At 41.1% G+C, this 23,499-nt stretch overlaps 1 protein-coding gene across 1 annotated transcript in view; it reads left to right on the forward strand.

Annotated features, from left to right (window-relative positions):
- Positions 1 to 1,892: 1,892 nt before the first annotated feature.
- The window catches only part of PDZRN4 (PDZ domain containing ring finger 4), a 240,802-nt gene continuing 219,195 nt past the window's right edge, over positions 1,893 to 23,499 (forward strand). The window contains exons 1-3 of the mRNA XM_014871145.2: positions 1,893 to 2,534; positions 4,829 to 4,915; positions 8,709 to 8,813. Of these exons, the coding sequence (XP_014726631.2) occupies positions 1,893 to 2,534; positions 4,829 to 4,915; positions 8,709 to 8,813 (834 nt within the window). The remainder of the gene's footprint in view (positions 2,535 to 4,828; positions 4,916 to 8,708; positions 8,814 to 23,499) is intronic.

Consider the following 23,499-nt stretch of genomic DNA (forward strand, 5'->3'; position numbering starts at 1 on the left):
CAAACATCACACTAACAGATTAAGAGAAGCAATACCAGTTTAACAGATCATGAACCAGTGTCAGGGCCTTTTCTCTGCCCAGTTTAATTTATGAATGAAGACATTACTGCCTGTGCTCGGACCTGAAGTTCCTGGGCCATGTGTAACGAGGTCAAGGAGATACATTGGGACACTGGGAGACAGAAGAGGATATAAACAAATAATGAAGCCAAATTAAGAGTTTAATTAGAGAATGGAGAGGAAGACGCTATTTTAAAATAGTTTTCTATAACATTCTGAGTGACACTGATTTGACCCCATGAGCAAAGCAATTAAAATCAATGAATAGATGATTAAAACCAGTATGAATAGCACAATTAGTTACTCAAAGTGTCTGATTTCCTTTTTCATGTGGGAGAATGCGATTTTGATCTGCAATGAAATATTCGATTATAGTGCATTCTTTTCAAGATGAGTGACTATTTGATGGTGCAGTTCATTTGCTTAATTATTTCATGGCCATGGTAATCCAACAAAAAATCTGGGTTTCTATTTAGCAAGTTAGAAAGAGTAGATTGGTGGTGCTTCTCAGTAATATTTGTGTTTGTAGATGTTCTGTGAGGCATTGCCAATCTTTTGTTAAGTAAGCAATGAGTATATGTAACATATCTGCTATCCCTGATTCTATTCTAGGGGCAGGTATGTGCAGAGTTTTTCTTCTTGCTTTGGGAAAAAAAATTAAAAAAATCTTTGCTGTATTGCCCACATAGTCATGGGAAGTCATGGAAAAGAACCATTCATTAGTGGGTCTCAAAAGCCCCCATGGCTTTCCCGGAGGAATGCTCTTGAGATTCAGAGTTTGAAGCAGAAATTGCAGAACTGGTGAGGACACACCCTGGCTCTATCTCTGAAGTTCTCAGCCCAGGAAATAACCTGTGGTCGAGCCTGGACACACCAAACCTGTCATCCTTTCCAAAAACGATGTTGTCTGATCCATACGTGAAGGAGCCCGCTGAAGAATCCCCTCAGAGACCTCCATCCCTCTGCTCTGGGAGGTTTTCCACAGAGCTGGGGGCAGCAATCTGGCCCTGTGTTTTCAATAGTGAAGTTATGTGGGGAATGTGTTAGGGGTTTTATGTGTCAGTGTATGTTGCGGGTTGTGCAGCAATGAAGGAATAGAATCGAGGCAGCTATTGATCCTAACAACACTTTTCCAGATTTTGCTGCGTTTCAGCTTTTCTTTAAACGAAAGTGTTGTTTATACACATGTTGTAGTTTAAGGGAGCTCAACAAGTAATTTTCTTATCCTGACTTATTTCCTTTATGGTGTGGCAACAAAGAGAGCACTAGTACTAGGGATTTCAGGATTCTGTGCCCTGACGGCTATCCCAAAACGAGAGGAAAAGAGAGGAGGAAGCCTTTTTGGAGAGACATGAAACAGGCGTGCTCACACGTGCGCATTATTTACCAGCACAAGTGTGCATCAGCCAGAGCCTGAGAGATTCGCTGTCCCGCAGCTTTCCAACTCCCTCCCTCCGCTACCATACCCCAGCGGCAGTGACCCGCCGGGGGCACAGCTCTCCAGCCGGGACAGTGCCCGCACGGGGAGGGCGATGGGCACGGGCCGAGCGGCGGAGCGTCCCCGCGCCTCGGTCCCTCGCCCCGCCGCGCAGTGAGGATGCTCCGGGAGGGCGGAGGTGGTGCCGGGGCTGGGCGTGGGGCGGTAGCGCGGCGGAGAGGGAGCTAATGCGAGAGGGTGGGGAGAGCCGCCGGGATCTCCGTCTAAGCGCTGCCGCCCGCCTCCCCCGGCGCAGCCCCGCTCCTCCGCCCGCCCCTCGCCGGGAGCGGCTCCAGCGGCTCCGGGGCCGGGCCGGGGTCGCGGCGCCGAAAGTTTCGCGGTGCCCGGCCGCGCCATGGGCTTCGACCCGTCGCGGTTCGCGGGGCCGGTGGCGGCGGAGCTACAGTGCGGGCTGTGCGGGCGGGTGCTGGAGGAGCCGCTGTCCACTCCGTGCGGGCACGTCTTCTGCGCCGGCTGCCTGCTGCCCTGGGCGGCGCGGCGCCGCCGCTGCCCGCTGCGCTGCCGGCCGCTGGCGGCCGCCGAGCTGCGTCCCGTCCTGCCCCTCCGCAGCCTCGTCCAGAAGCTGGAGGTCAAGTGCGACTACAGCCCGCGGGGCTGCGGCCGCACCGTGCGGCTGCGGGAGCTGCCCGCCCACCTCGCGGCGTGCCGCTACGGGCAGCCCGGCCCCGCCGAGCCGCAGCCCCGGGCCGGGCACCCCTCCGGCCTCTCGCCGGAGAGCTCGGCGGGGCAGCCGCGGGCGGGCGGCGGGCACCGCTGTCTGCGGGCGCTGCGGGGCGGCGGCGCCCCGGAGCCGGGTCACGAGCTGAAGAGGGAGGCCCTGCGCTGGAGCAGGAGGGAGAAGTCGCTGCTGGCGCAGCTGTCGGCGCTGCAGAGCGAGGTGCAGCTGACGGCGCGGCGGTACCAGGCGAAGTTCGGCCAGTACATGAGCCACATCAGCAGCATCGCCCGGGACCTGGCGGGCAGCCAGCCCGGCAAGGTGAGTGCGGCGGCAGGGATCGGCAGGGCAGCGCTCCCTGGTCTGCGCCCCTCCAGCTGTTCTGTCCTCCAACCTGCTTTTTCTGTGCCCGACTTGAGAACCAGCGGCCGAGTGATGGGGCGGGCGGTGTCCCTGGGGGCCGGCAATCACCACCACAGCAGTCCGGGACTCGGCCCGATCCCGCGGCGCATCCCCCGGGCGGTGCGAGCCGCCCCTGCCCGTGCCTCGCCTCTTTCGGGGTGGGGTACAACCGCCGGACCCTGTTGCCAGATGAAGAGTTTTATTTTTACTGATTTTTGGTTACACCCCCACTGGAGACACGCTTCTTGCCAGTCCCGGCGCCCTTCGGTAGCCGAAACCCCGTGTTGCGGTGAGCCCAGCAGTGCCTGGCAGAGGCTGCGACCGAGCGCTCGCTCGGCTGGAGAGGATGGGGAACGGGCGGGTGGGGAGATGGCTTCGCTCCCTGGGCTGGCAACTGGCAGCTGGGTTCTGATTCCTCCCATCAGGGTATCTACCTCAGGCCGCCCCGCCTCGCAGGGACCCAGCTGCTCATTCTGCTCCAGCTGGTACTGGCGGCAGCTCAGGGATGTGGAGCTGGCTTTTAACTTTTATTTGAGCAGCTGAGAAGTTGTCTTTAAAAATTTGAGTATTATTGTAGACTTGGAAACGATGGCGAAAGGACAGCAAGGCTTTGGTAGAATGGAATGACACTACCGCCGTTGATAAGCAGGGGCCGGAGCAGTGCTGCGCTCTCCCCTCAAATCTGAGGACATTGCCCAGAGACCGACACGCTTCCTTAGGCAGAACAAACCATCCGAGAATTGCGGTGAGCTGGCTTCACTTACTGTGATGGTTGGTTTTTAATTCCTGCCTGGAAGCTCACTGTGCAGGCTCAGACATTGCTGATTGCAGCCGTGGTGAGAAGTGTTTTAATGCAAAGAATTTTTCTTTCTACCAAAATCTGCGCGGGCCCTTGGGAAGCAAAATCCCGTGTGGAAAAGGTCTGAGCAGTGACACTCGCACCCGGAGAGATGTACTGTGTGCTGGGCATCTGCCTGCTGCATGGAAAATGGGACGTTGTTCACAGGACACCAGAATCTCTCAGAATACAGGTCTCATAGGTCTTCGTGGCATTGAGTAACTCTGAAAACTTGATTTTTTTTTTATTTTTTTTTCCCAAGTTTTCTCCTGTTAGCTAGTCCGTGAGGTTTAGGTTGCTGGATCTGAGAGGTGTGTTCACACACTTGCTTTATCTCTTGGCAGATGAGGTAAGGTCATGTGGAGTGGGACAGCAGCGGCTGCTAGGGGTGGGGTGTGCGAAGAACGCCGGTGGTGGCTGGAGAAGGGAGTGTGGGTGAGGAGCTGGCCGAGGTGCGGGCACAGGCGGGAGCATCGGGGCACCCGCCGCTCCCAGCGCCGCCGGGAGGGGTCGCTGTGGGCGCTGCCGCTCGGGCATCCGAGACGGACTCGGACAGGAGGTGGGGAGGAAAGCCATCAGTGCAGTAAAAATACACGTAATTAAATTCAAATGTACCGTTGGGGCATAAAACACGCCACTGACATAGTTAATAAAATGTCGGTTTCAGCGTCAAATAGGGTAACTTGCTGTGCTAAAGACTCCAATTTTAATTTATTTATTTTTTTTTTAAATTTGAATTACTTACCTGGTCCACTGAAGAAAAATATTTTTCTTTTATCATTATTAACTTTTACTCCATTTATGGTTCTTAGTGTTTGCTTTATATTTTAAGCCTTTTTTTCAGAATAAAACCATATTTTTAAAGATGCTGTTTTGGATTCCCCTTTTTTTGAGAGAGAAAAAGTTTGGGATAAAGAGCTGTTTTTCATTTTCTGTGTGTTCTCTGAAAGTTGCTTTGAAATGTGTACTGGTATGACTTTGGGGTCTGAAAATTACAATGTTGTGTATTTTAATCTGTATGTTTAATGTTTGAAATGTTAAGATGTATAGGGATTTTATGTTTATAGAGATTTCTAGACATTTGGAGCTCTGACTTTTTTCAGTGGTGCCAAGCATTCATCACACCAAAAACCTGTCCGTTTTTCTGTTCAGCTGAAGATAACTAAGAGATAGTCATGTGTTACCTGCTAACTTTTCAGTGAATCATGACTTTTCCTTTTTTTTTCCCAGTGCCAAGTCTTTTCAGCCTAGTTTTCCTTCAAGCCTTATCTTATATATTCTCCAGCTAAAAAATCTTACTTAAAATAATGTTTTCATTTAATAACTTCTTCTTGATATTGTGTGTTTTAACAATACTTCATCTCTTGCCTTTTAGGGAGGAGAACGCAAGCCATTAATGATCATGCTACACCGAGAAAATAATACTTTGGGATTCAATATTATAGGAGGACGACCCAGACAGGTAATGAGAAAAGTAACTGTAGGTGACTTTGTCCGTATCTACTTGTACTGTATACACTGTAAGAGTATACAGAGTTACAAGAGTAACTTTTGATGACAGTAGGTATGGAATCTGTTCTTCAGATGGAAAAACTATTTGTTATCAGGTATAACTGGAATCATTGTTTGGAAGATGTTATCTCATGAGAATAGTATTATATTATTCTCATTTTTGGAAGTGTTTTTACTTTAAAACTTTAGGCTGGTTTACACTCAGCACTCAGTTCCCCTGTAAGTAATACGTATTCATGCAAGTTGTTCAATGGAGATCTCTGGGACTACTTGTAAAAGTCATTGTTGCAGGATTAAGCCTTTGGAATTTTGTGAAACTCCTTGCCTTTTTTTTTTTTTTTTTTTTTCATTTACAGAAGAGAGGAAAATTTGCTTCTGTAGCTCAGATTGTTTAAGCACATGTCCTGTTCTCACATGCCTATTTTCAATTTTTCTTTATGAACCGAAATGGTTTTCATGAATGCTGCTGTATCTTAATCTCATCAGTCTAGGTTTAGAAAGTTCACTGCAAACCATAGAATATGCATAAGGATCACTAGCCTCCACTTAGAATATGCACATGAATATGCTTGCATTTTTAATTTTTTTTTTTACTTCATCTTCCCAAAAGCATTAATCAGGACTGTCATTGCATATGAAGGGTAAAGAAACCTGTTAAACTGGAAAATTAATAGTTGATTAAAAAGGGTTGGTAATAATTATGTACTGATCAGGCTCCTGTTAAGTGGGAGAATTGTAGCCTTCCAGTATTGCTGAGGAGGGGAGTAGGACCCTGTACATTAGTTTGGCAATCTTCTGCTCTAAAGCTGTATTTAGTGGTGCCAAAGAGTCTGTTCCCATTAGCCCACTGTCTGTGCTGCAGTTACTGTTCCCTGTGGGTAAAATATGAAGACCAGCAGTTATCAGATATTGGGGCTGTAAATCCAAAGGAAGAGTTTCTTAGATTTTTCTAGTGGAAGGGTGAGACAACAGGTGGCTACAAGTTAAAGTCACATGCCATGACTATATGCATATTTTGAGTACAGCAGTAACAAAATTCAGACAATCTTTAGTTCGGATTGCATTTTGATGTCTCCTATTTACATCTATAGGAGAACTGCAGGGAAAGGGGAGCATATGTTCAGTTTTCTTGGGATGGTAACTGAGCTTCTTTAAAGGACTTAGATACTGGCAGTGCATACTGCAACAGTGATATATATCACAAACTGTCAGACTTTCTGACTTAATATTTTGTAGTTTTAAGGAGTAAATGATAAATATATGATAGTCTACAGCACTGTGTGTTGAGAAAACTGCCGAATGGAGAAAAGGAAATTAATTCCTATTAACACTCATATTTGGAGACAAATTGGTGAAGTTGTGAGGCAGGGATGGGTCTCAGGTAGTTTTGAGTCTTTGAAGTTCAATTTGGAAATTCCTTTGTGTTTTGTTCTTATTTTGACAAATGTGTCTACCACAGGCATTTGAGTGGCATTTCCCAGGTATCAGTGTGAGACTCGTATCTGGAGCTGAGGATAGAACAGGAAAAAATTCTTGAGTTGACTCAAATAGTAAAACCACAAAGTTCTGCTCCAAAGTTTAAATAGTGGAACAGGGGTTGTTGTTAAAAAGACAAAAAGAGTTCATGAAGGTGCTCTGTACATTCAGGCTGTCCAGGGAAAAAGTGTCCTTGGTTGAAACATGAGCTCTTGCAGCAGAAGAGCAGAACAGTGATGTCTCTATATTAGTCATGTGTTTGGGGATGTGTTCGTCATCCCATATTATTTATGTTTTATAAGTACAATGCAGCTTTTTTGCATTGGAAAGCAGGTGACTCTTGGTGAGTTGGGTAATGTGCTTTCTGTTGGCTGTGTTTGTTTTCAGTCCATAATAGGCATCCCCAATGCTTACCTTCTGTCTGAAGGAAGGGGGAGAGGAAAGGAACAACTCATCATAGGATCATCTTTTGTTTTGTCAGAAAGGAACCTGCTTCTCATAAGTGTGTTTCTGAGAGGTGATTCATTATTCTGAGGGAGCGAGGCTGCTTTGATGGGCCCCAGTTCTGTCTGGCTGGGAGGACAATTTCCCCTGAGGACACCATGTCAAAGCCAGGCTGGAGGGAGAGGTGCTGCAGGCATAGTTGCTGCACCACCCCTGGGCTGTGTGACATAGTGCTGGAGCTCAATATGCCTTGTGCTATGTTTTCCTGTCAGGAGTGGTGGGTACCAGCACATACAGCTGATAGGGACCACAAGCCAGACTGAAATACCCTTTTTTTAAACAGGTTATACATAGCTTTTGAAAAAGCCAATGAAATTTCTGATGGAAAGAAATAGAGTTTTATGTGGGTGAAGGTATTATAATCTAGCTTTCTGTTTTCTCAGGTTAAAACCAAACAATGTTCCTCTTGTATTTTCACTAATTGTCATTATGCTTCTTTTATCAGAGTTTCATTTTTCACTGCTTAGATGGGAAGTCAGTGGAAGTCTATTCGTTCATAATTTCAAAATATTGCTAGAACTGTTACTGTGTTTCCCTGTTGCTTCTTACCTGACATGTATGAGCCTCTGTGAAAAAGGGGAAAAAAAAGAGTTTATTAAAACATAGTCTGACTGATATTGTGTTGAACAAATATTTATTGACCTTAAATCTATCTGGGTCAAGTCTCCATAGGACTGTTGCCACATTATGTAGAGTATGTTTTACATATCCCTTTACAGTTTTCTTAATAGAAAAAGTCATAAAGCATTTTCTCCATGAGTATATAGGACTTAGACTAGAAACCTGTGCACATATGAACTGTGCTGTTGATCAGGGATTCACTAGTCACAGAAGGAAAATAAGCATAATATAAACTGCAATCAAAAGCATTAATCGGTGGGAAAAATATTCCTTCAGTTATTGCTAGCTAGGCTCTTATTTGTATAAACACTTAAAACACTTGTTAGTAGGCAGTGGCTGCCTAGGGACATTAGTTCTTTATTAATAATAATTTAAAACTACTTTTAACTATCATGTGATGAAATAAAGTAATTCCAGCATGTACAACATCAGTTATATTGTTTCAGCTGTGGTAGAAAACTTGTCTGTTTTAAATTTGACCTTATGTGAGTTGTACTTAGTGTTACATAGAGATCAGCTGGAGATGGATTCTCTTTTTGTCCACAGCTTGTCTCTATGGATTTCATAGTTGAGCAAGTTCTCAATCTCCCATGTGAATAGGATTTATGAGGTTAACCAGTTCCAACCAAATCCTCTCACTATTACGTGCCAGCTAACTAATATCACTTTGTTCCTTGGACCTTTATTTTCAAATGCAGTAAGGCAGTTTGCAAGCAGCAGTACTGCAGGAGCCCCTTTCCTTCTGAGAGAAACACTTGTGCATCCATTTTTATGAGTGTCTTCCACTGTGCTTTTATGTGCTGGTCACTGGCTGCTGTGAAGTCCGAGGTTTGCTCCAAGTTATTTTAGCTGGGATCAGATTACTGTTGCACACTGTGTCTCATTTAGACTAAAATAACCGGAAGTAAATGGATAATCTTATAAAAATTGCTAGAATAGCTCATTAATTCTGTCCTTTTGATTAATAACTACTTTGTGTTAAGCAAGTTTAAAAAAAAATCCCAAAGAGCTTAATTCTTAGCTAGAAAAATGAGCTGCATATTTCAGGTGGATTTAAATTTTTCATTGCTGCTGATTTTAGTACCATCTCAATTTTTGTACTAACATGGCCCTTTTTGCAACTTCCCTATTGCCTGGTACAGAACAGTCAGGAGGAATCTGCTGAGGGAATTTATGTGTCAAAGATTTTGGAAAATGGACCTGCAGACAAAGCAGAAGGCTTGCAAATTCATGACAAGATTATTGAGGTAAGAAAGAACACACACAAATGGATTAGTCTGTCATATTATCGGATTAATAAAGGATTTGATGGTTTTCACCCTAAGTATGTTGTAATTTTCCTCTTTTGCTGTGTCTGAACATGATTCTTGTACACTGAACTGCTTGAACACTTCTTAGAATTAAAGACACAAGACGGATTTTTCCAACAAGTAATAAATTTACTGGTATTTGGATTAAGCTGATCTAGGTGAAGCAAAGGTGTCAACGCTTAAATAGCAAGCATAGAAGCATTTTGTGTTTCTTTCCATTAAGTTGAAAAAGAAGACAAATGAATGACTGAAAATTCACGGATTTGGAGAAACTGATTTTGTCCTGTGTAGGAACTGTTACTTTCATGACTGGGACAAGGCAAAGATAGCTTGGTAAGCACTGCTCTAAAACTTATTAAGCAATTAGAGGAAATACTTTCTGCTGTATGATCAGGAGATAATCTATTGTTCTCAACTGGATCACTACAGTACTTCAATGGTCATGTAATACTTTAGCATAGAATTTTCAGTTTGTATGCAGTTTTTCTCATAAAATAACTATAAATGATAAAAGAAATAAGTAAGTCAGTTGTAAGAATAGGTTGCTGTCTAGCCTACTTATGTACATGTAATTAGCCCTGTAAGAAATCCCAAAGGAGCAGTTTCCAATGGTGACTGAAATGGGCTCCTGAGGGTGCTGCCAAGACGGCATTTCCCATCACAGCTCTGGCACAACACACAGTGACAGCACGTACCACTAGCTGCTGGCTTTGTTTAGACCACATCACTCCAGCTTTGCAAGTTTAGAGGAGGCTTAGAAGCATGGTGTGAACTCGCCAGTGGGGTGGTTTTGAACACAGACCCATGAAACAAGTGGATTGGAGGACAAATGCAGAACTCTGCTGCTGGTTTCTTGTGTTACATCCCTGTTAAGGACTAAAAGCATAAGCTGAGAGTGTTTGAATGCTGGCATTGCTCTTAATGTTGGGAGCCTAGAGCAGTGTGTGAAATCAAATGAATATATTTTCTTGGAAGAATAAAGTTATGCTCTTAGCTGACAGATAGAGGCATCTCTAGGAGACACCAAGTGGGCTGAGCAGAACTGAACTTGCACAATACCTCTTATTTCCCTAAGGTGTATAAAAGCTTTCACATTCATTTTTATTTTTTTTTGAACAGCAGCCTTATACTGTAAAGATCTATTTTCTTCTGACAATACTATTTCACTTTCATACAATGTGGTTTGGGGCTTTTTTTTACAGACTGACCAGCTATGTAGTTTCGTGCATTTGCTCAACAGTTCCTGCTTTAATTTATTGTGCTTTTATAGTGCCTTGTTTTTTTAAGACAAAATTAAGTGTTTTTGGAAGAAGGAAGAATAAAGTCACAAATCAGCACTTATTAAATGTGAGGTCATATCTCAAAATGTCACCATAACTGATGCTTGATTTTTACTTGTTGAAAAAATCTGGCTTCATAAAATCATACTGAAACAGATTTCAGTTCTATGTGACATTTTTCAGTTCTATGTGACATTATAGATCCAATCTAGCATAAGTATTCATACAGCTCTGAATGGAGCACCATATTAATACACAACAGATTTGTATATAACTTTTGTATTCAGGCAAGCATTTAAAAATATTTTGGGTTAGGCCAAAATTTCTAGTATATGTTTCAGTGTTTCAAAATTTATTAGACCAAAATAAAAAGAGGAGGAGAAAAGTAATTATTCTTCCATGCTAGATACAGGAAGCAGCTGGAGTCAGAACACTGAATTTTTCATTGCCCATGTCTTCTTGCAGTGAGATGCCCTGCCAGCTCTGTTATTTATTGTGAAAGATCATTCTGAAAACTTTTGCTGTGAGGAAATAACCTGGGTGGCTTAACTATTTAAAAAATGTTGGCAGATAGATGGAATATGAGTTTTGGTGAGAAGTTTATAGGAAGTGGGACTTCTTATTGTTTGTTTTTCACTTTTTGGGTGATTTGATCTAATGGGTGATATTTTATGGGACCTTTCTTCAATAATCAAACACAAAAGGAATTGATGCTATTTGAAGAGCCTTTAATAGCTTAAGTCATTTGTTTGGCAGTGGGATACCCAGAGTGTTTCTAGCAATGTATATCTAATGGGATAACGGACAGAACTATCCCGTTAAATCAGAAAATGTGTTCTCAAGGCATATTGCTAAATAAAGAAGGTAATTTGTTTCAGTGGTTTATCACATGTTTGTGGTGAGTTGTGCACAATTCAGATGACCAACTCGTGGGAAACCTAGTGCAGCAAATGAATTTCACAGTCCTGTGGTACTGGCAGATGGAATTGAGAACCAAGGCTGGCAAAGTAGTGTTGCCTTTTATTTTATGTATATCGTTATCTATGCAGCAACATTGCCAAATAATTAAGGTATTTGGAAGAATGCCAAGGCAAGGAATCAGATTTCCTTCTTGAGGTATTTATTCTAAGTGTAAAAGTGCCACATAAATTAGTTGACTTGCTGGAAGTTTTTGAGATCAATGTACCCAGGCCATAGACCCTCTGATACTTTCATTGGAAGAAGGTTGGTGTTTATTTGGACTTTACCCTCAGGGGAGCATATTTTGTGCATGAGGACTTGAAAGCTGAAACAGGTGCCTGTGTCCTGGCAGGGTGGTGGTGCTTGAGAGTGACAGGGTGACAGCCCCAGATCCTCTGTGTCAGGGGACTGCAGCTCTTCATAGGGGACAGTCATAGGACCCTTGCTGATTGTTTTCACTGTTCTGATGAAGAACAGGTTTCAGGCACAGCATTACCCTCTTTATTAAAGGTTAATGCCTCCGTGAAAAAATTACTTGTTTTGCAGTGTAAAGCTGATCTGGGACGGTGATGTGCACAAGCAACACTTGATATATATATCAAATCCTATTACAAGTTCAGAAGTTTTTATCCAAAAATCTAGCTCCTTGAACTTGACAATGTTTTCAAGAACTACAACTGTTCACATTCTGTAAAAAGCATCCCATGAAACTAGATGGAGCATTGGTATCTGTGACTACCAACATGAAACCCTTGGATATGAGCAGTGGTATAAAGCCACCTGAGCTCTAAATTTTGGATCTCTGTCTTTTTCCTTTCCACCCTGCCTTTGTGCAAGTAGTGCACGGGGCTGTTAATTAGTCTCTGCTAGTTGAAAGAATTCTGTTTGCTTTTAGGAGAAAATTATATTATTAAAGTATGTTTAGAATGGTTCTCAGTTATATAGCTCAGCACCATTTTACATCCCCCTCACTTCATGCTAATCATTCCTACTGAGTAAAATCATTGCTCACCTCTCTTCATGCTTGATTACCTCCTCGAGGCGGCATAAAACAGCTATGATCCTTAGCAATGTTACTGATACACAGAAGTGATCCACCTGCTGCTTTTTTTATCCACACTTAAAGTTCTGAACAATTAATGCTGAAAGCAGCTCTTTCCATATGGAGGAAAACTTGTATCTCAATTTGCAGTCAGTTCAGCTTCATGTAAGTATGGCACCACATTGGCCAGATCTCCAAGCACAGTACTTAATGCCTAGTTACCAAGCTATTGAGAACTAGTTCTTTGAGTTGTTGTTTTTTGCTTTGTATGATACTAATTTTACAGAAATTGGTATGTTGTGTCCTTTGTTTTAAAGCCCAATTTTAGAATAAAAAACAACCCTGTGATTGTTTTTCTCACATCGTCTTCCATGCTGTAAGTCACAGTGCCTTGCAGAATACTCTTGAATCACTTCAGTGTTGTACAGAAAATACATGACCAGGACAGAATTTGCAAACCAGACAGGATTTCTGATGTTTTTGGTCTTTTTTTTTCCTTAAAAAGAACACTATTTCATCAATTTGAGGAAAAGGAGTAAGTGTTAATTAACATTGCCAAGGTAGGTTTGCCAAAAAATAAAACAGCAATGAAAAACTTTGTATGCAAATAAAAAGGGCTAGGTTGAAATCCAAAATACGCATATGTGGAACTGTAAGCACATCATCAGCTGAAAGGCTCAGGTGTTTTTCTGTTCCTTGCACTGCAAGGAAAAGACTTCTATTCTTTAGCTCTCAAGTGAAATAAGAATATTGGCCCTTCTTCATTTTAATCACTTGATTCTCATGAATGAAGCAGGCATGATGGAGAAGAAGGGAAAGGAAAACATTTTTAGTCTGAGATCTTTAAGTCTGAAAAATAAGACAGATGCATTTATATATCATGTCTGTATTTTGTTCATGCAGCCTGAGCTCCGTAAGTGGATGATAAATAATTCTTCATCCTGTATTCTGTGTTTCCCTTTGTTCTTTCCAATTTTCTGGAGAGTATTCACACAATAACTTTGAAGCATGTCAGCGAAGCCAATTTCAATAAAGATGAAGTCTTAAGGCTTGTCCTGGCAGAAGTAACTTACATCTGCTAAGTGCCTACACAGAAACTTTTTTAACTATTGCCAGACTGCTGACTGTGCTGTATGTCAGTCTTGTGATGTTTTATCTTCTGCATGTTTCTGTCATTACACTCACTATGTTGCTCAAGCAAAATCTTTGATACTAGTCATGTTTATTTGACTAAGAATCTCCAGTGTCAGATTATGTCTGTAGAAGTAGTGATTCTTAGAATGTCTAGCTGGGATCAGAGCCAGAAGATTTGGGATGACTTTGAAAGAAAGCTACATAAGATGTGGCCAGTAAGATCTGTGTGGTAGCTAAGAGAATTTAATATAGCTAATTTTAGTGTTGTAGCTTTCAGTGCATCTAAATATGCCTTAGCAATATTAAGTTCTCTTAAATCTGTAACAAATTCATAATATTACGTTGCAGGTAACCAGGTTTGGCACCTGCAATCATTAGATAACTCCTAATTAGTATGAAAGATCCCTGGCATAATAAATCAGTGAAACCACAGGCTTGGAAATGTCTGTAGAATCTTTTCTCCTCTCCCTCACCTGTTGAGATACAGATTTTTGGACACCTGAAATCTTTCATCTGTCTGAGTACATTTTTAAAGTCGGGTGTGACCAGGTCTGCATAATTTCAGTTGAACTGGAGCTAATGGCCCACTGACTTCTTTACCTAACAGAAAGCCTTAGAGTGCTTCTCCAAAAAGCAAGAGATCTGGGTTGAGGTTTCTGCCTGAAAAGGATTGAACTTACCTCTCCAGGTAATTGCCCTTATTACTAAGGCAGAGGCTCTCTTGTGTTAGACCAGCATGCACCCATCCTCCTCAAACACAGCTTGGTGCCAGCAGGTGTTTAGAGTCAGGATTATCCAGTGGTAATCTGGTGTGAAATAGACACTAGTTCCAGGGAGCTGTACTGAAATACTGGTCCTGCTGTTTTCCAGGTAAGTGCTTGTGACAATACACAATAATTTTCCTCTTTCTTCCACAGTCTTCTGTCTCATACGACACTTTGTTTAATGATACTTGCATTTCTAACATCATAGCACCTTGAATTTTAGAGGGGAGATAGCAAATGCTGTTAACCAGGAAATCCTCTAGCTAGGACATTTTCCTAAATGTGAAAGATGGGGTTCCCTGATTGAGTAAATACCAATGGTTAGGGTTTTTCTCCTCTGCGTTTTAACTCAAGCTGTAAGTGTTACCTGAAAGGTGGTTACTGCTGCTGGTGCTCACTATCAAAAGGCCATGAAGGCTGTGTCTCTTGTAGGTGGAGGAACTTAGTGTTCAAGGTACTATCTGTTCTAGAAGTTGACTGTGGTTATCCTAGAATGCCTGAATTTTGTAATTTCTTGCCTCAGTTCATATATCAGTAGCCTAAATTTGACTGGACTTGCTATAGGTCTTTAGAGAGGCTTGTATTCCTCTCTATTAGCTGAACTAAAATGCAAATATTGTGTTTCAAGAAACAGGTTATATTTCTTCCAAAAAGCACTTAAATTCCAGAAATTCACTCTCTGTGTTTTAAAAAGAAAAATGAGACTTCTATTTTTTTTGTAACCTACAACACCTTGGGGTTTTTTGTGGTGAAGTATATTAGTCTAAGACTTCACAGCATCATGAAAAATTCTAAAATGCCTTGTATTCTAAGAAGTAGGGTCTTTTAATCTGACATATAAACTGAGAACTTGCTGTGGATGCAGCTTTAGAGGCCCAAGCCTGTAGAAAGGTTTTCCATCTGTATTTATTTGGTCTTGTACTCACAGAGAAATCAGGCACATGTGCTAATATAATGCTGCGTTGTTTTTTGAAAATATGTATGCTCACAGTGCTTTTATCTAAAAAATGACGGAAATGCCAAACGTAGTTGGAATATGACCACCAGATGAACTCTCCAACTAGTTTATTTGCAGAATTGGTCTATTTGACAGATAAGGCAGTTACATCCTGTTCAGTCTCTTCAGATTGTGAGTCATAGGTCTTGGTCAGTAAGGTGCTCCCAGTAAGCAAAGAAAGACGATGTGGTGGTAGCTGGAATGGCACGAGGCAGATGGGGCAGAAGTAACAGTGTGAGAGTATTTCTGAAATGTGACCCAGCATGAAAGAAGTCAAGAGAGTATATGTAATGGAACTGGTGAAAATAATCTTCTACACTGTTTTTTTATGCTACTTCTACCATGCTGGGTTCTTGTTTAGGCGACTTAGGTTAGGCAAGATGAAAGAGGCTTCAGGACTTTGCATGCATATGAATGTACATAACCCCTGCTCTCCCATAAGCTATTTCTATTTTGCTCTGACTGTGGGGGATCTCTACAACAGATGGATCACTGTAGGAGCAGAAGACTGAAGTAGAATGAGCAAGAAAAAAGAAAAACGGAAACTTTACAATTAAAGAGTACAAAGCACCAACCTCAAGTTTCCACAGAAATACTTTCTAGTGCTTGCTCATAATAGGAAGTGTGGAAGAAATGGAGAGCATGTAGGAGTAGGGGTAACTGAATTGTCAGATTAGATCATCTATGCACACTGTCATGAACTCTGATAGGTGAGGGGGAACAGCACTGGAGCACAACTATGATAACTGGGTTTGCAGAGTTAGGCAGTTGCTAAATTGGCAACTCTGAAGTTGTTAGAAGTTGTTAGCTGTTAGGTAGGAAGGATTTTGGTTAACTTGTGGAAGAGCTGACTAATGTAAGAAACCTTCAAGATCCCATAAATGGTGTTGCTACCATGGCCGCAGATCCCTCAGCATCATGTGAAGTCCTGCTCACACCCATCTCCTTCAGAAAGTGTCTGATCTCACCCCTGAGGTATAATGTGTCAGAAATTTGGCAAGTTGAAGCGTAGCATCTTCCTAGATGCCCTGTTTGAGCTTGACTTTGCTGCATGTCATCTTTGTCTTGCTTCCCATGAGTATTTTTGGGGATTTTTTAAGGCTTTAAGGTAAACCTTGCAAAACAACAAGACTTAAGCATCCTTCCATCTTGCTCAGCAGCTGGAGCAATGCAGTTTTATATGTAGCTGAGGTAGTAGGTTTAGAGGAAATTTTTGTTCATGTGGGATGTTAATTAAACACTTTCAGGAATGCATTAAGCAACTTGTCTAGCATCTGTCAAATGCTGTTGCTTTCATCCCCTTCCCAGGAAGACAAGGGCATATGCAGGGGTGTGTTTTGTTTAGGAATTTTCCAAATAATTGCATACACACAAATTTACATGTCAGTGTCTATTTATGTTAGGGAAGACAAGGTCATAGTAATGTATCTTTATTGCTGGAGGTGCAAGGTTTTGTGTGAAAACCCCTTTTGGATCTTTAATCTGGGAATGATCTTGGGCAGCCCTGGAGAAAGTGCTTTCTCATCCATTGATAAGCCAAATCTCCATGACAATTGGGCTGTAGGTTGTGTACCGTTGCCTTGGTGTTGGTTGGTTACAGATATGGTGGACTTTGTGGTTGCTGTGGAGCTAGGTTCCCTAACCTGGTGAGCTCTGGAAATCTGAGAGCAGGAAAGGCATTCTCCAATGACTTTCCTTAGCCTTGACAATTACATAGAGAGCAGAAAAGTCAGAAGCTTCAGAGAGGACTTTGGAATGTATAAGGGAGATCTAACCCTTTGAGGCTCATATGATCAAGACTAGTGGGAATAATGGATGATAAGCCCAGCTATGGAAAGCTCTGATAAAGTCTGAGTCCATGCTGAGTTTGTTGCTTAGAACTGAAGGATGTGCAAGGAAGCCATGTCTCTCACAGCATATGCTGCTGGCACCCCAGAAGCTCTTGGCATTTTCTGAAAGTGAAAAGTGCCTTTCATGAAGGTTGCTCTTTATTGTGGTTGAGACAACTTCACAGTTAGAGGAGCTGCCATCTTACATGTGTTGTGCGAATGCAGTGTTTTATCTTCTTAAGTCACTGAACTGATGGTTGCAATCCCAAGGATATGTGCTCCAAGAGCTTTGATCTCTTCTTTTTCTTAATCAGCTACTTAGACTTTTAAGGAGTAGGTAATCACTGTTGTCTATAATTGGAGGTTGAATGAAAAAAGCCTTTAGTGTCTGCCAGTGCTGAAATGCTCTAAATGAAGTAATTCTTCAAGGCTTCACTTGAAAAATTAATAATCCAGTTTTTAAGAAGCTGTGAAATAGAGCAGTACGTTGAATGGAGAATGCTCCTCCTTAGAACTTTTAAATAGGAGTAGTAAGAAGCATGTATAGCGCTGTGCTTTCCAAATGCTTTGAAAATAGAAGTGATAATGTGTGGCACTGTGACGCTACCACACAGAGAGAGAGAGACTCACACCTGACTCCAAGCTGGTGAGCAGGAAAAAAGAGAGCTTTATTTTCATTACATGACTATTTATGGAAATCTAACAATGAGCATGGATTGGACAGTGATGATGAGACCTCTTGACACCACTGGTTCATCACAAGTCCATCAATGCTCGCCTCCTCCAAAGAGGAATGCAAAACAATTCTGTTTACCAAAAAGAGTGTGAAAAAGTGTAACAAGAATGTATCAACATCAGAAGGCCAGAAACACCAGGGCAACAATAATGTTAAAAAAATAATTATTTGGTCACTTCTCTCCAAAATGAAAAATTCTGCAGCATTTAAAACCATACTTTTATGGAAAAAAAACTAATTTTCAAATTGGCAAGAGCAGATGTGGTCACTCAAACCACCAACAAAGACTATACGTAGTAAAATCAAATACACTAAGCAAAGTACATTTGTTACTAATTCACAGGCATTTTGGTAAATATATGTCTTGTTTGGAATTGCAAAATGTTTTACATTTAAATTTACATTTACATTACAAATAATTTTGCAACTTTGTATGTAGACTCAACTTGGTTGAATCACAGCTGCTGCAGGAAAGGAGTGCAGAATGACTCAACACTGTTTCTTAATGAAAATTATTTTGGAAGGCATTTTCTTTATGAAATATTGTTGACTAAATAAGTCATGGCTGCTATGTTTATTTACATAGAAAGTTTATGCATGTTATTTACAGGATATGCTTTACATCTTTTTTTCTTTGAGGAAAATATTTGTCTTTCAAGTAGCAAGAGTGGGAAATACAGAAGGCATGGGAGAAATTACAGAAAAAAAATTCAGAACTGTTGACATCCTGCTGATTTCTACTTGGCTTTTAAGTATGGAAACCTTATTTGAAGATCACTGAATTGAATTGATATTGAATTATTTAGCAACTTTAAAATGGGATAAATTATGATTCTCTGTGTCTAAAAGATGTCACCTTATGTGGGAGAAATTCTGAAATGGGTTGATAGAGAATATGAGATTTTTTTCCCTTTATCTGTCTTTCCCTCCCTATTTGGAGCATCCAGCATTTGAGAGACCCAAGGCTCACAACTTGCCCATCTGTTTCCAAGTACAGTCTCTCAATCTTGCATTTGTTTCTTTAACCAGGCTGATCAAAAGGGTAAATATCTGAAGTCCTTCCAACAGCTTGTGGGAAGAAGGCATGCTATTTTAAATGGAAGGGATTTTCTGTCTTGAGTGAATTAAAACATCTGGATCCCTACACTTCTCTGTTACAGTCTGATTGATTTAGTCTAGTCTTTGGCACATGGCAAATATGAAGCCATACGGTCTTCATGCTGTCAGCAAAATTTTTGAGCACATACCCCTGCCTGCCTCCAGCTTTTTCTGGTAGCTGCTACTGTGACCTAAAAGATAAATGTTCCAGGAGCTTTCAGGCTGTTGTGCTCTTCTTGAGCAGATTCGTTGCATTTTTTTGAGGGGTACAATGTCCGGCATTTGGACCAGAAAGCTGAATCCCTCACTTCCCCTGCAGTGCTCAGAGCCCTGATCCAAATCAGATGCCTTGTGCTAGTGCCAGATGTGTAACACTTTCTACCTTACACTTCAGCTCTCTAACTTACACTTACTTACATTGCAGGTTATTTTTTTTAATTTCTCCATAAATTCTGCAAGTGCTTGGCACAACCAGTTCTTAGTATGCTCTAAGTGTGTGATTATATGGAAAACTGTCTGTTTTGAAAAGTTTTTAAACAGAAATTTACTTTCTAGTAACCAAGAGAATGGTGTTAAAGCCATAATGCTCTTGCTAGCACACTTTTTGTTTTGTTTATTTTTTCTTTGAGTGGGAGGCAGAATAAGTATGATATTTATCAAAAATATAGGGGTTCTTCTGTGCTTCCAAATACTCAAAAATACCTAATTGTTTTTAAAGAAGTCTTTTAAATTATTACTCTATTTCAAATTTTTATTTAAAAATAGAGCAGGGAGCATCTCAGTACTAGGAAGAATATTTCTATATTTTACAATATAAAAAGAAACTGGGAGAAGGAAAAATGGTTCATGTAATTATTTTTTTAAAGAACTCTTGCTACTGCTAGAATTTCTCATTAAATAAATGTAGACCACTGTTCTCAGCCTTCTTTTTGAAGTCACTTAAGTACTGTACCCTTGTACTAAGAGCGTGGTTTTTAATTTACTTTTTGTTTTCTCTCTGCTATGAGGAAATCGTAAGGAAAATCTGAAGGATCACTATTCATCACTGAGCCCGGAGGTTTTATCTTCTAATTAGCACTAGCTATGGACAAAATTTTAAAAATCAAAGAACACAATGACATTTCAGAATACCTTTCAGAGAGTGGACTGTTCAGACAGTGCTGTTAATATCTTAGCAGAGCTACTTAAGAACAAAGTTTTCATCCAATTCCTTATACTCATGTCTTATGCTGGTCAGAGCCCTGCAGTCCATTAGAGCCATTCTGCTGAGGCATTAACAAGTGTTTCAGGGAGTTTTAGTAGAAAATGAAGAACAGCATTGGGTACATTATTGACTTCTTGCCCTGCATGTGTCTCTTTTTATGTACTTTAAAACCAAAAAATAGCCACTTCTGCTTTCTTAATCAGAGTTGCTGCTTAGGGTATAAGTACCTGTCCTCTCAAAGAACTTGTCTGTCTATTTGGCTTTGAGTCATTAAAGATCTGCTCTAGCAGGAAAAGCCTGAACTCCATAATCCTGTTGCTAAGTTTTTCCTTTGATTCAGCCACTTAAAAATGAAATGAGACTTTAGAGGCTAATGTACTAGATAGAGAAATGTGTAGTAGACTACTACAAAACAGTAGTGTCCAATTATAAATTGCAGTCACCATCATTGGTGCTGCTTTTCCCAATTTTAAATTAGTTGAATTTTCCCCAAATTCATGTATTGTGCATTTTACCAATAAATTATTGGCCAAACCATGATGAATCCATGTTACTAAGCAGGAGAACAATTATAAGTGTTATTGGCCTGTGCCAAGCCCTCTGCCTGATGTTTACTTTTTTGAGTGCTGATCATGTGTTAAACAGGGTATGAAGCTCTGCAAAAAGCCCTACAAACCAATCTAAAATTAGAACCTAGAGCACACAGGACACTTAAAATGAGATTCATACTGCCTATGGATAAATATCTTAACATTTTCTAGTTCTCAAAGTATTAAAGATGAGTTAGGCATGTATTTTTTAGCAAAGATGATTAGTTCAACCTAAAATATTTCACTTAGTGATGTCTGAGTTAGGATGAGATTCAGCTGAAGCAAATGCTAGTGATACACCTTTGTGCTAGTTTCACTCAGAAAGAAGAAACTCAGAGAGAAGTTTTCTCTATGAGAACTCCCTCTGGGAGTTGATCAGACCAATTAGAGGCTGGTTTAGTTATTGACAGCCTCAACAACCAATTGGAGAAAGTTAGTTTGCTCCATGAACACACATTTTGAAGGAGGTAACCCAGAACTAAGCTCTCTTTTTTTTTTTTTTCTGGCGCCAGTGCAGGTAACACTGGCCCAGCCTGGTCCCACTGCAGGCCTGGCAGGGGCAGGGCCGGGCCCCTGTCTGGGGAGCTGCATGGCCCGGCAGGGACGAGGGGTGGCCATGGACAGTGGCCAGGGAGACCCAGAGAGGGTGATTAATATCCCAGCTGCTCCTTCTCTCCTTTTCCTTTTCCAGTACAGCCGAATTTTTAAGATCTTGGCGCAGTGCCAATATTGCAGCCTTGCTTTCCCTGTGTGAAATCTTAACTTTTTCAATGCTCAGAAAAGACTTGCAGACTTTTCAATCCTCCCTGGAATGAGAAGAGAAAATGGCTAAGTTTCTTTAGATGGAAGGAGAATGAGGAGATGCTGTGAGGATGGCTGAAAAATCCTTTTGTAAGATTGTAGGGATGAACTGATATCGCACTGAAAATTCCTATAAACCGTGGAGAAAAAGACATGGGGGGTTGGAGTGTTCCATTAGATAGATCATTTGACCAGAAGCACCTGTGTTCAGAATCTTTGCTCCGAGGAAAGAAAGGGATCTCGGTTTTCTGAAGCATGGACAGAGAGAAAAGAGATGAAGAGAACTGTTGCTTTGGAACAGTTCATTCTTAAAAGTAATACCCCATGAGTTTAACACGGTCCATAAGCACAGCTTTGGGAAAGCTGTGAGGATGGGAAGAACTTCACGACTTTGCAAGTTTTTTCCCTGGCGGATACAAATAGTGAAAGTGAAGCCACGAGAGGACTGTTTTCCCCTCCCTCCTTGTGGAGAAGTCCCAATGGCCTGAGAAAAGGAATCTTCTCTCTCCGAAGTGAACTGAATAAAGGACTATTTAAGTTGGGAACTGACTGAAGTAGTTCTTTCTATGTTTGTCTTGTTATGAAGGTTAGGAGAGGGGAGGAGAGAGTGGTCTGAAGATCTTGTTCTGAATTTGTTAGTTTTTTTCTCCCTCTTTCTTTTTGTAGTTAATAAAGTTTTTTTTATACCCTTTTAAGTTTTAGGCCTGCCTTGCTCTTTTGCTCCTGGTTCTGTCTTACAACAGAAAATTAACTATATTTAAATTGGCAAATCAAAACTTTGACAATCTTAAACTCTTTTGAATTTTCATGTGAGCCAACATATTTTTAGTCCTTTTGAGGTTAGATTGTTGGATAAAACCCTTTGTACAGAGTTCTTCAATATTTAAAGCCAGAACAAGCCTTACTGAATCTTGCATCATTTCCAGAATGAATAAAATTTAAGAAGAAATAATAGAATTTGTTTTATTCTTCATTGTGTATTATGTCTCACATGAGTCTGATATTCCATTCTTCTGGGATTATATATTTCACTAATTAAATAGAAGCTCATAATATGTAAAATGCCAACATAAATACAAGGAGAGAAATTCAGGTACAAAACTGGGCTTAGACTCCACCTCATGTGCTCTGCTACTCCGGTTTGAGGTGGCCTTCTCCAACTCAGTAGTTGTAATAACTCAACATTACACTTTTAATGAAAACAACCAAGCAAAATAGGCATACAAAAACAAGATCAAGCCTTATTCCATGTTTCAGATATTTCAGTTGTTAAATTTTGAATGTTGTGACTCAAAATCTGGCAAGAATTAGTGTGAAAAAACATGCAACTTGAAATGCTCCAGTAAACCTTCCCTATTTAGGGACTAGCTTTGAAATCACTTAACATATGGCTTCATGTCATATCCAGTCTTGTTAATCTCTGCATCTTTACGACTGGAATAAAGTAAAACCAAGTGTTGGATGGCAGTCTGTGTCCCCTAAGGGGGTGGTTGGTGTATCTCTGGTGTAGCTGACTGCTGCAGCAGAGAATGAACCCCTGCATCGGCTGAGAGCATATGCCTGATCTCAGCTTTGACTATTCTCTGTGCCTTTTCAGAAGTCAGCAAACTCTGATATTGGCAGTTTGAGGAGGAGTCTGAGTAGATGTCTGTGGGACCTTGGTGATGGGTTTTAGCAAGTGAAGATGCAGATGTGTGTTTGAAATGGTTCAGGGCACCAGCCACTGAAAGCAGAAGAGCAATGCTTCATTTTTCAGCGATCTTCAGAGAGATGGAGTTTGTTCAGAGAAATAGACCATGCAAAGATTGAGAGACTGGTGACATCCTTTTGGCAAAAGAACAATAAAAATTATTGCTCAAAGTAAGAAATTTTTATCTGCACTTCTGTTGCTTTTGGGTTTAGTATTTTGTACGGAGAGCTAAATTACAAAAGGGAAGAAAAGCAGCATCTTATCAAACTAAGACACTTGTAAAATTTGGGAAGGCTTTTGGGCAAATGGTGTTTTTATTAAAACTGGCATAGAAAGATTTATTATGTATTTTTATGTAAAATAAGTCTATCTGAGTGGGGATTTATTTTGTTTGTTTGCTTTTTGTTTTTCTGTTTTTTTTAGACGAGGAGTGAGAAGTTAAGAGATGTGGGGATTGCTTCCTGCAAAATAACATTTCCTTTTCTTAGTCATCTTCAT

Source organism: Sturnus vulgaris, chromosome 5, assembly GCF_052056855.1.
Source record: "Sturnus vulgaris isolate bStuVul1 chromosome 5, bStuVul1.hap1, whole genome shotgun sequence".
NCBI classification, from domain to species: Eukaryota; Metazoa; Chordata; class Aves; order Passeriformes; family Sturnidae; genus Sturnus; species Sturnus vulgaris.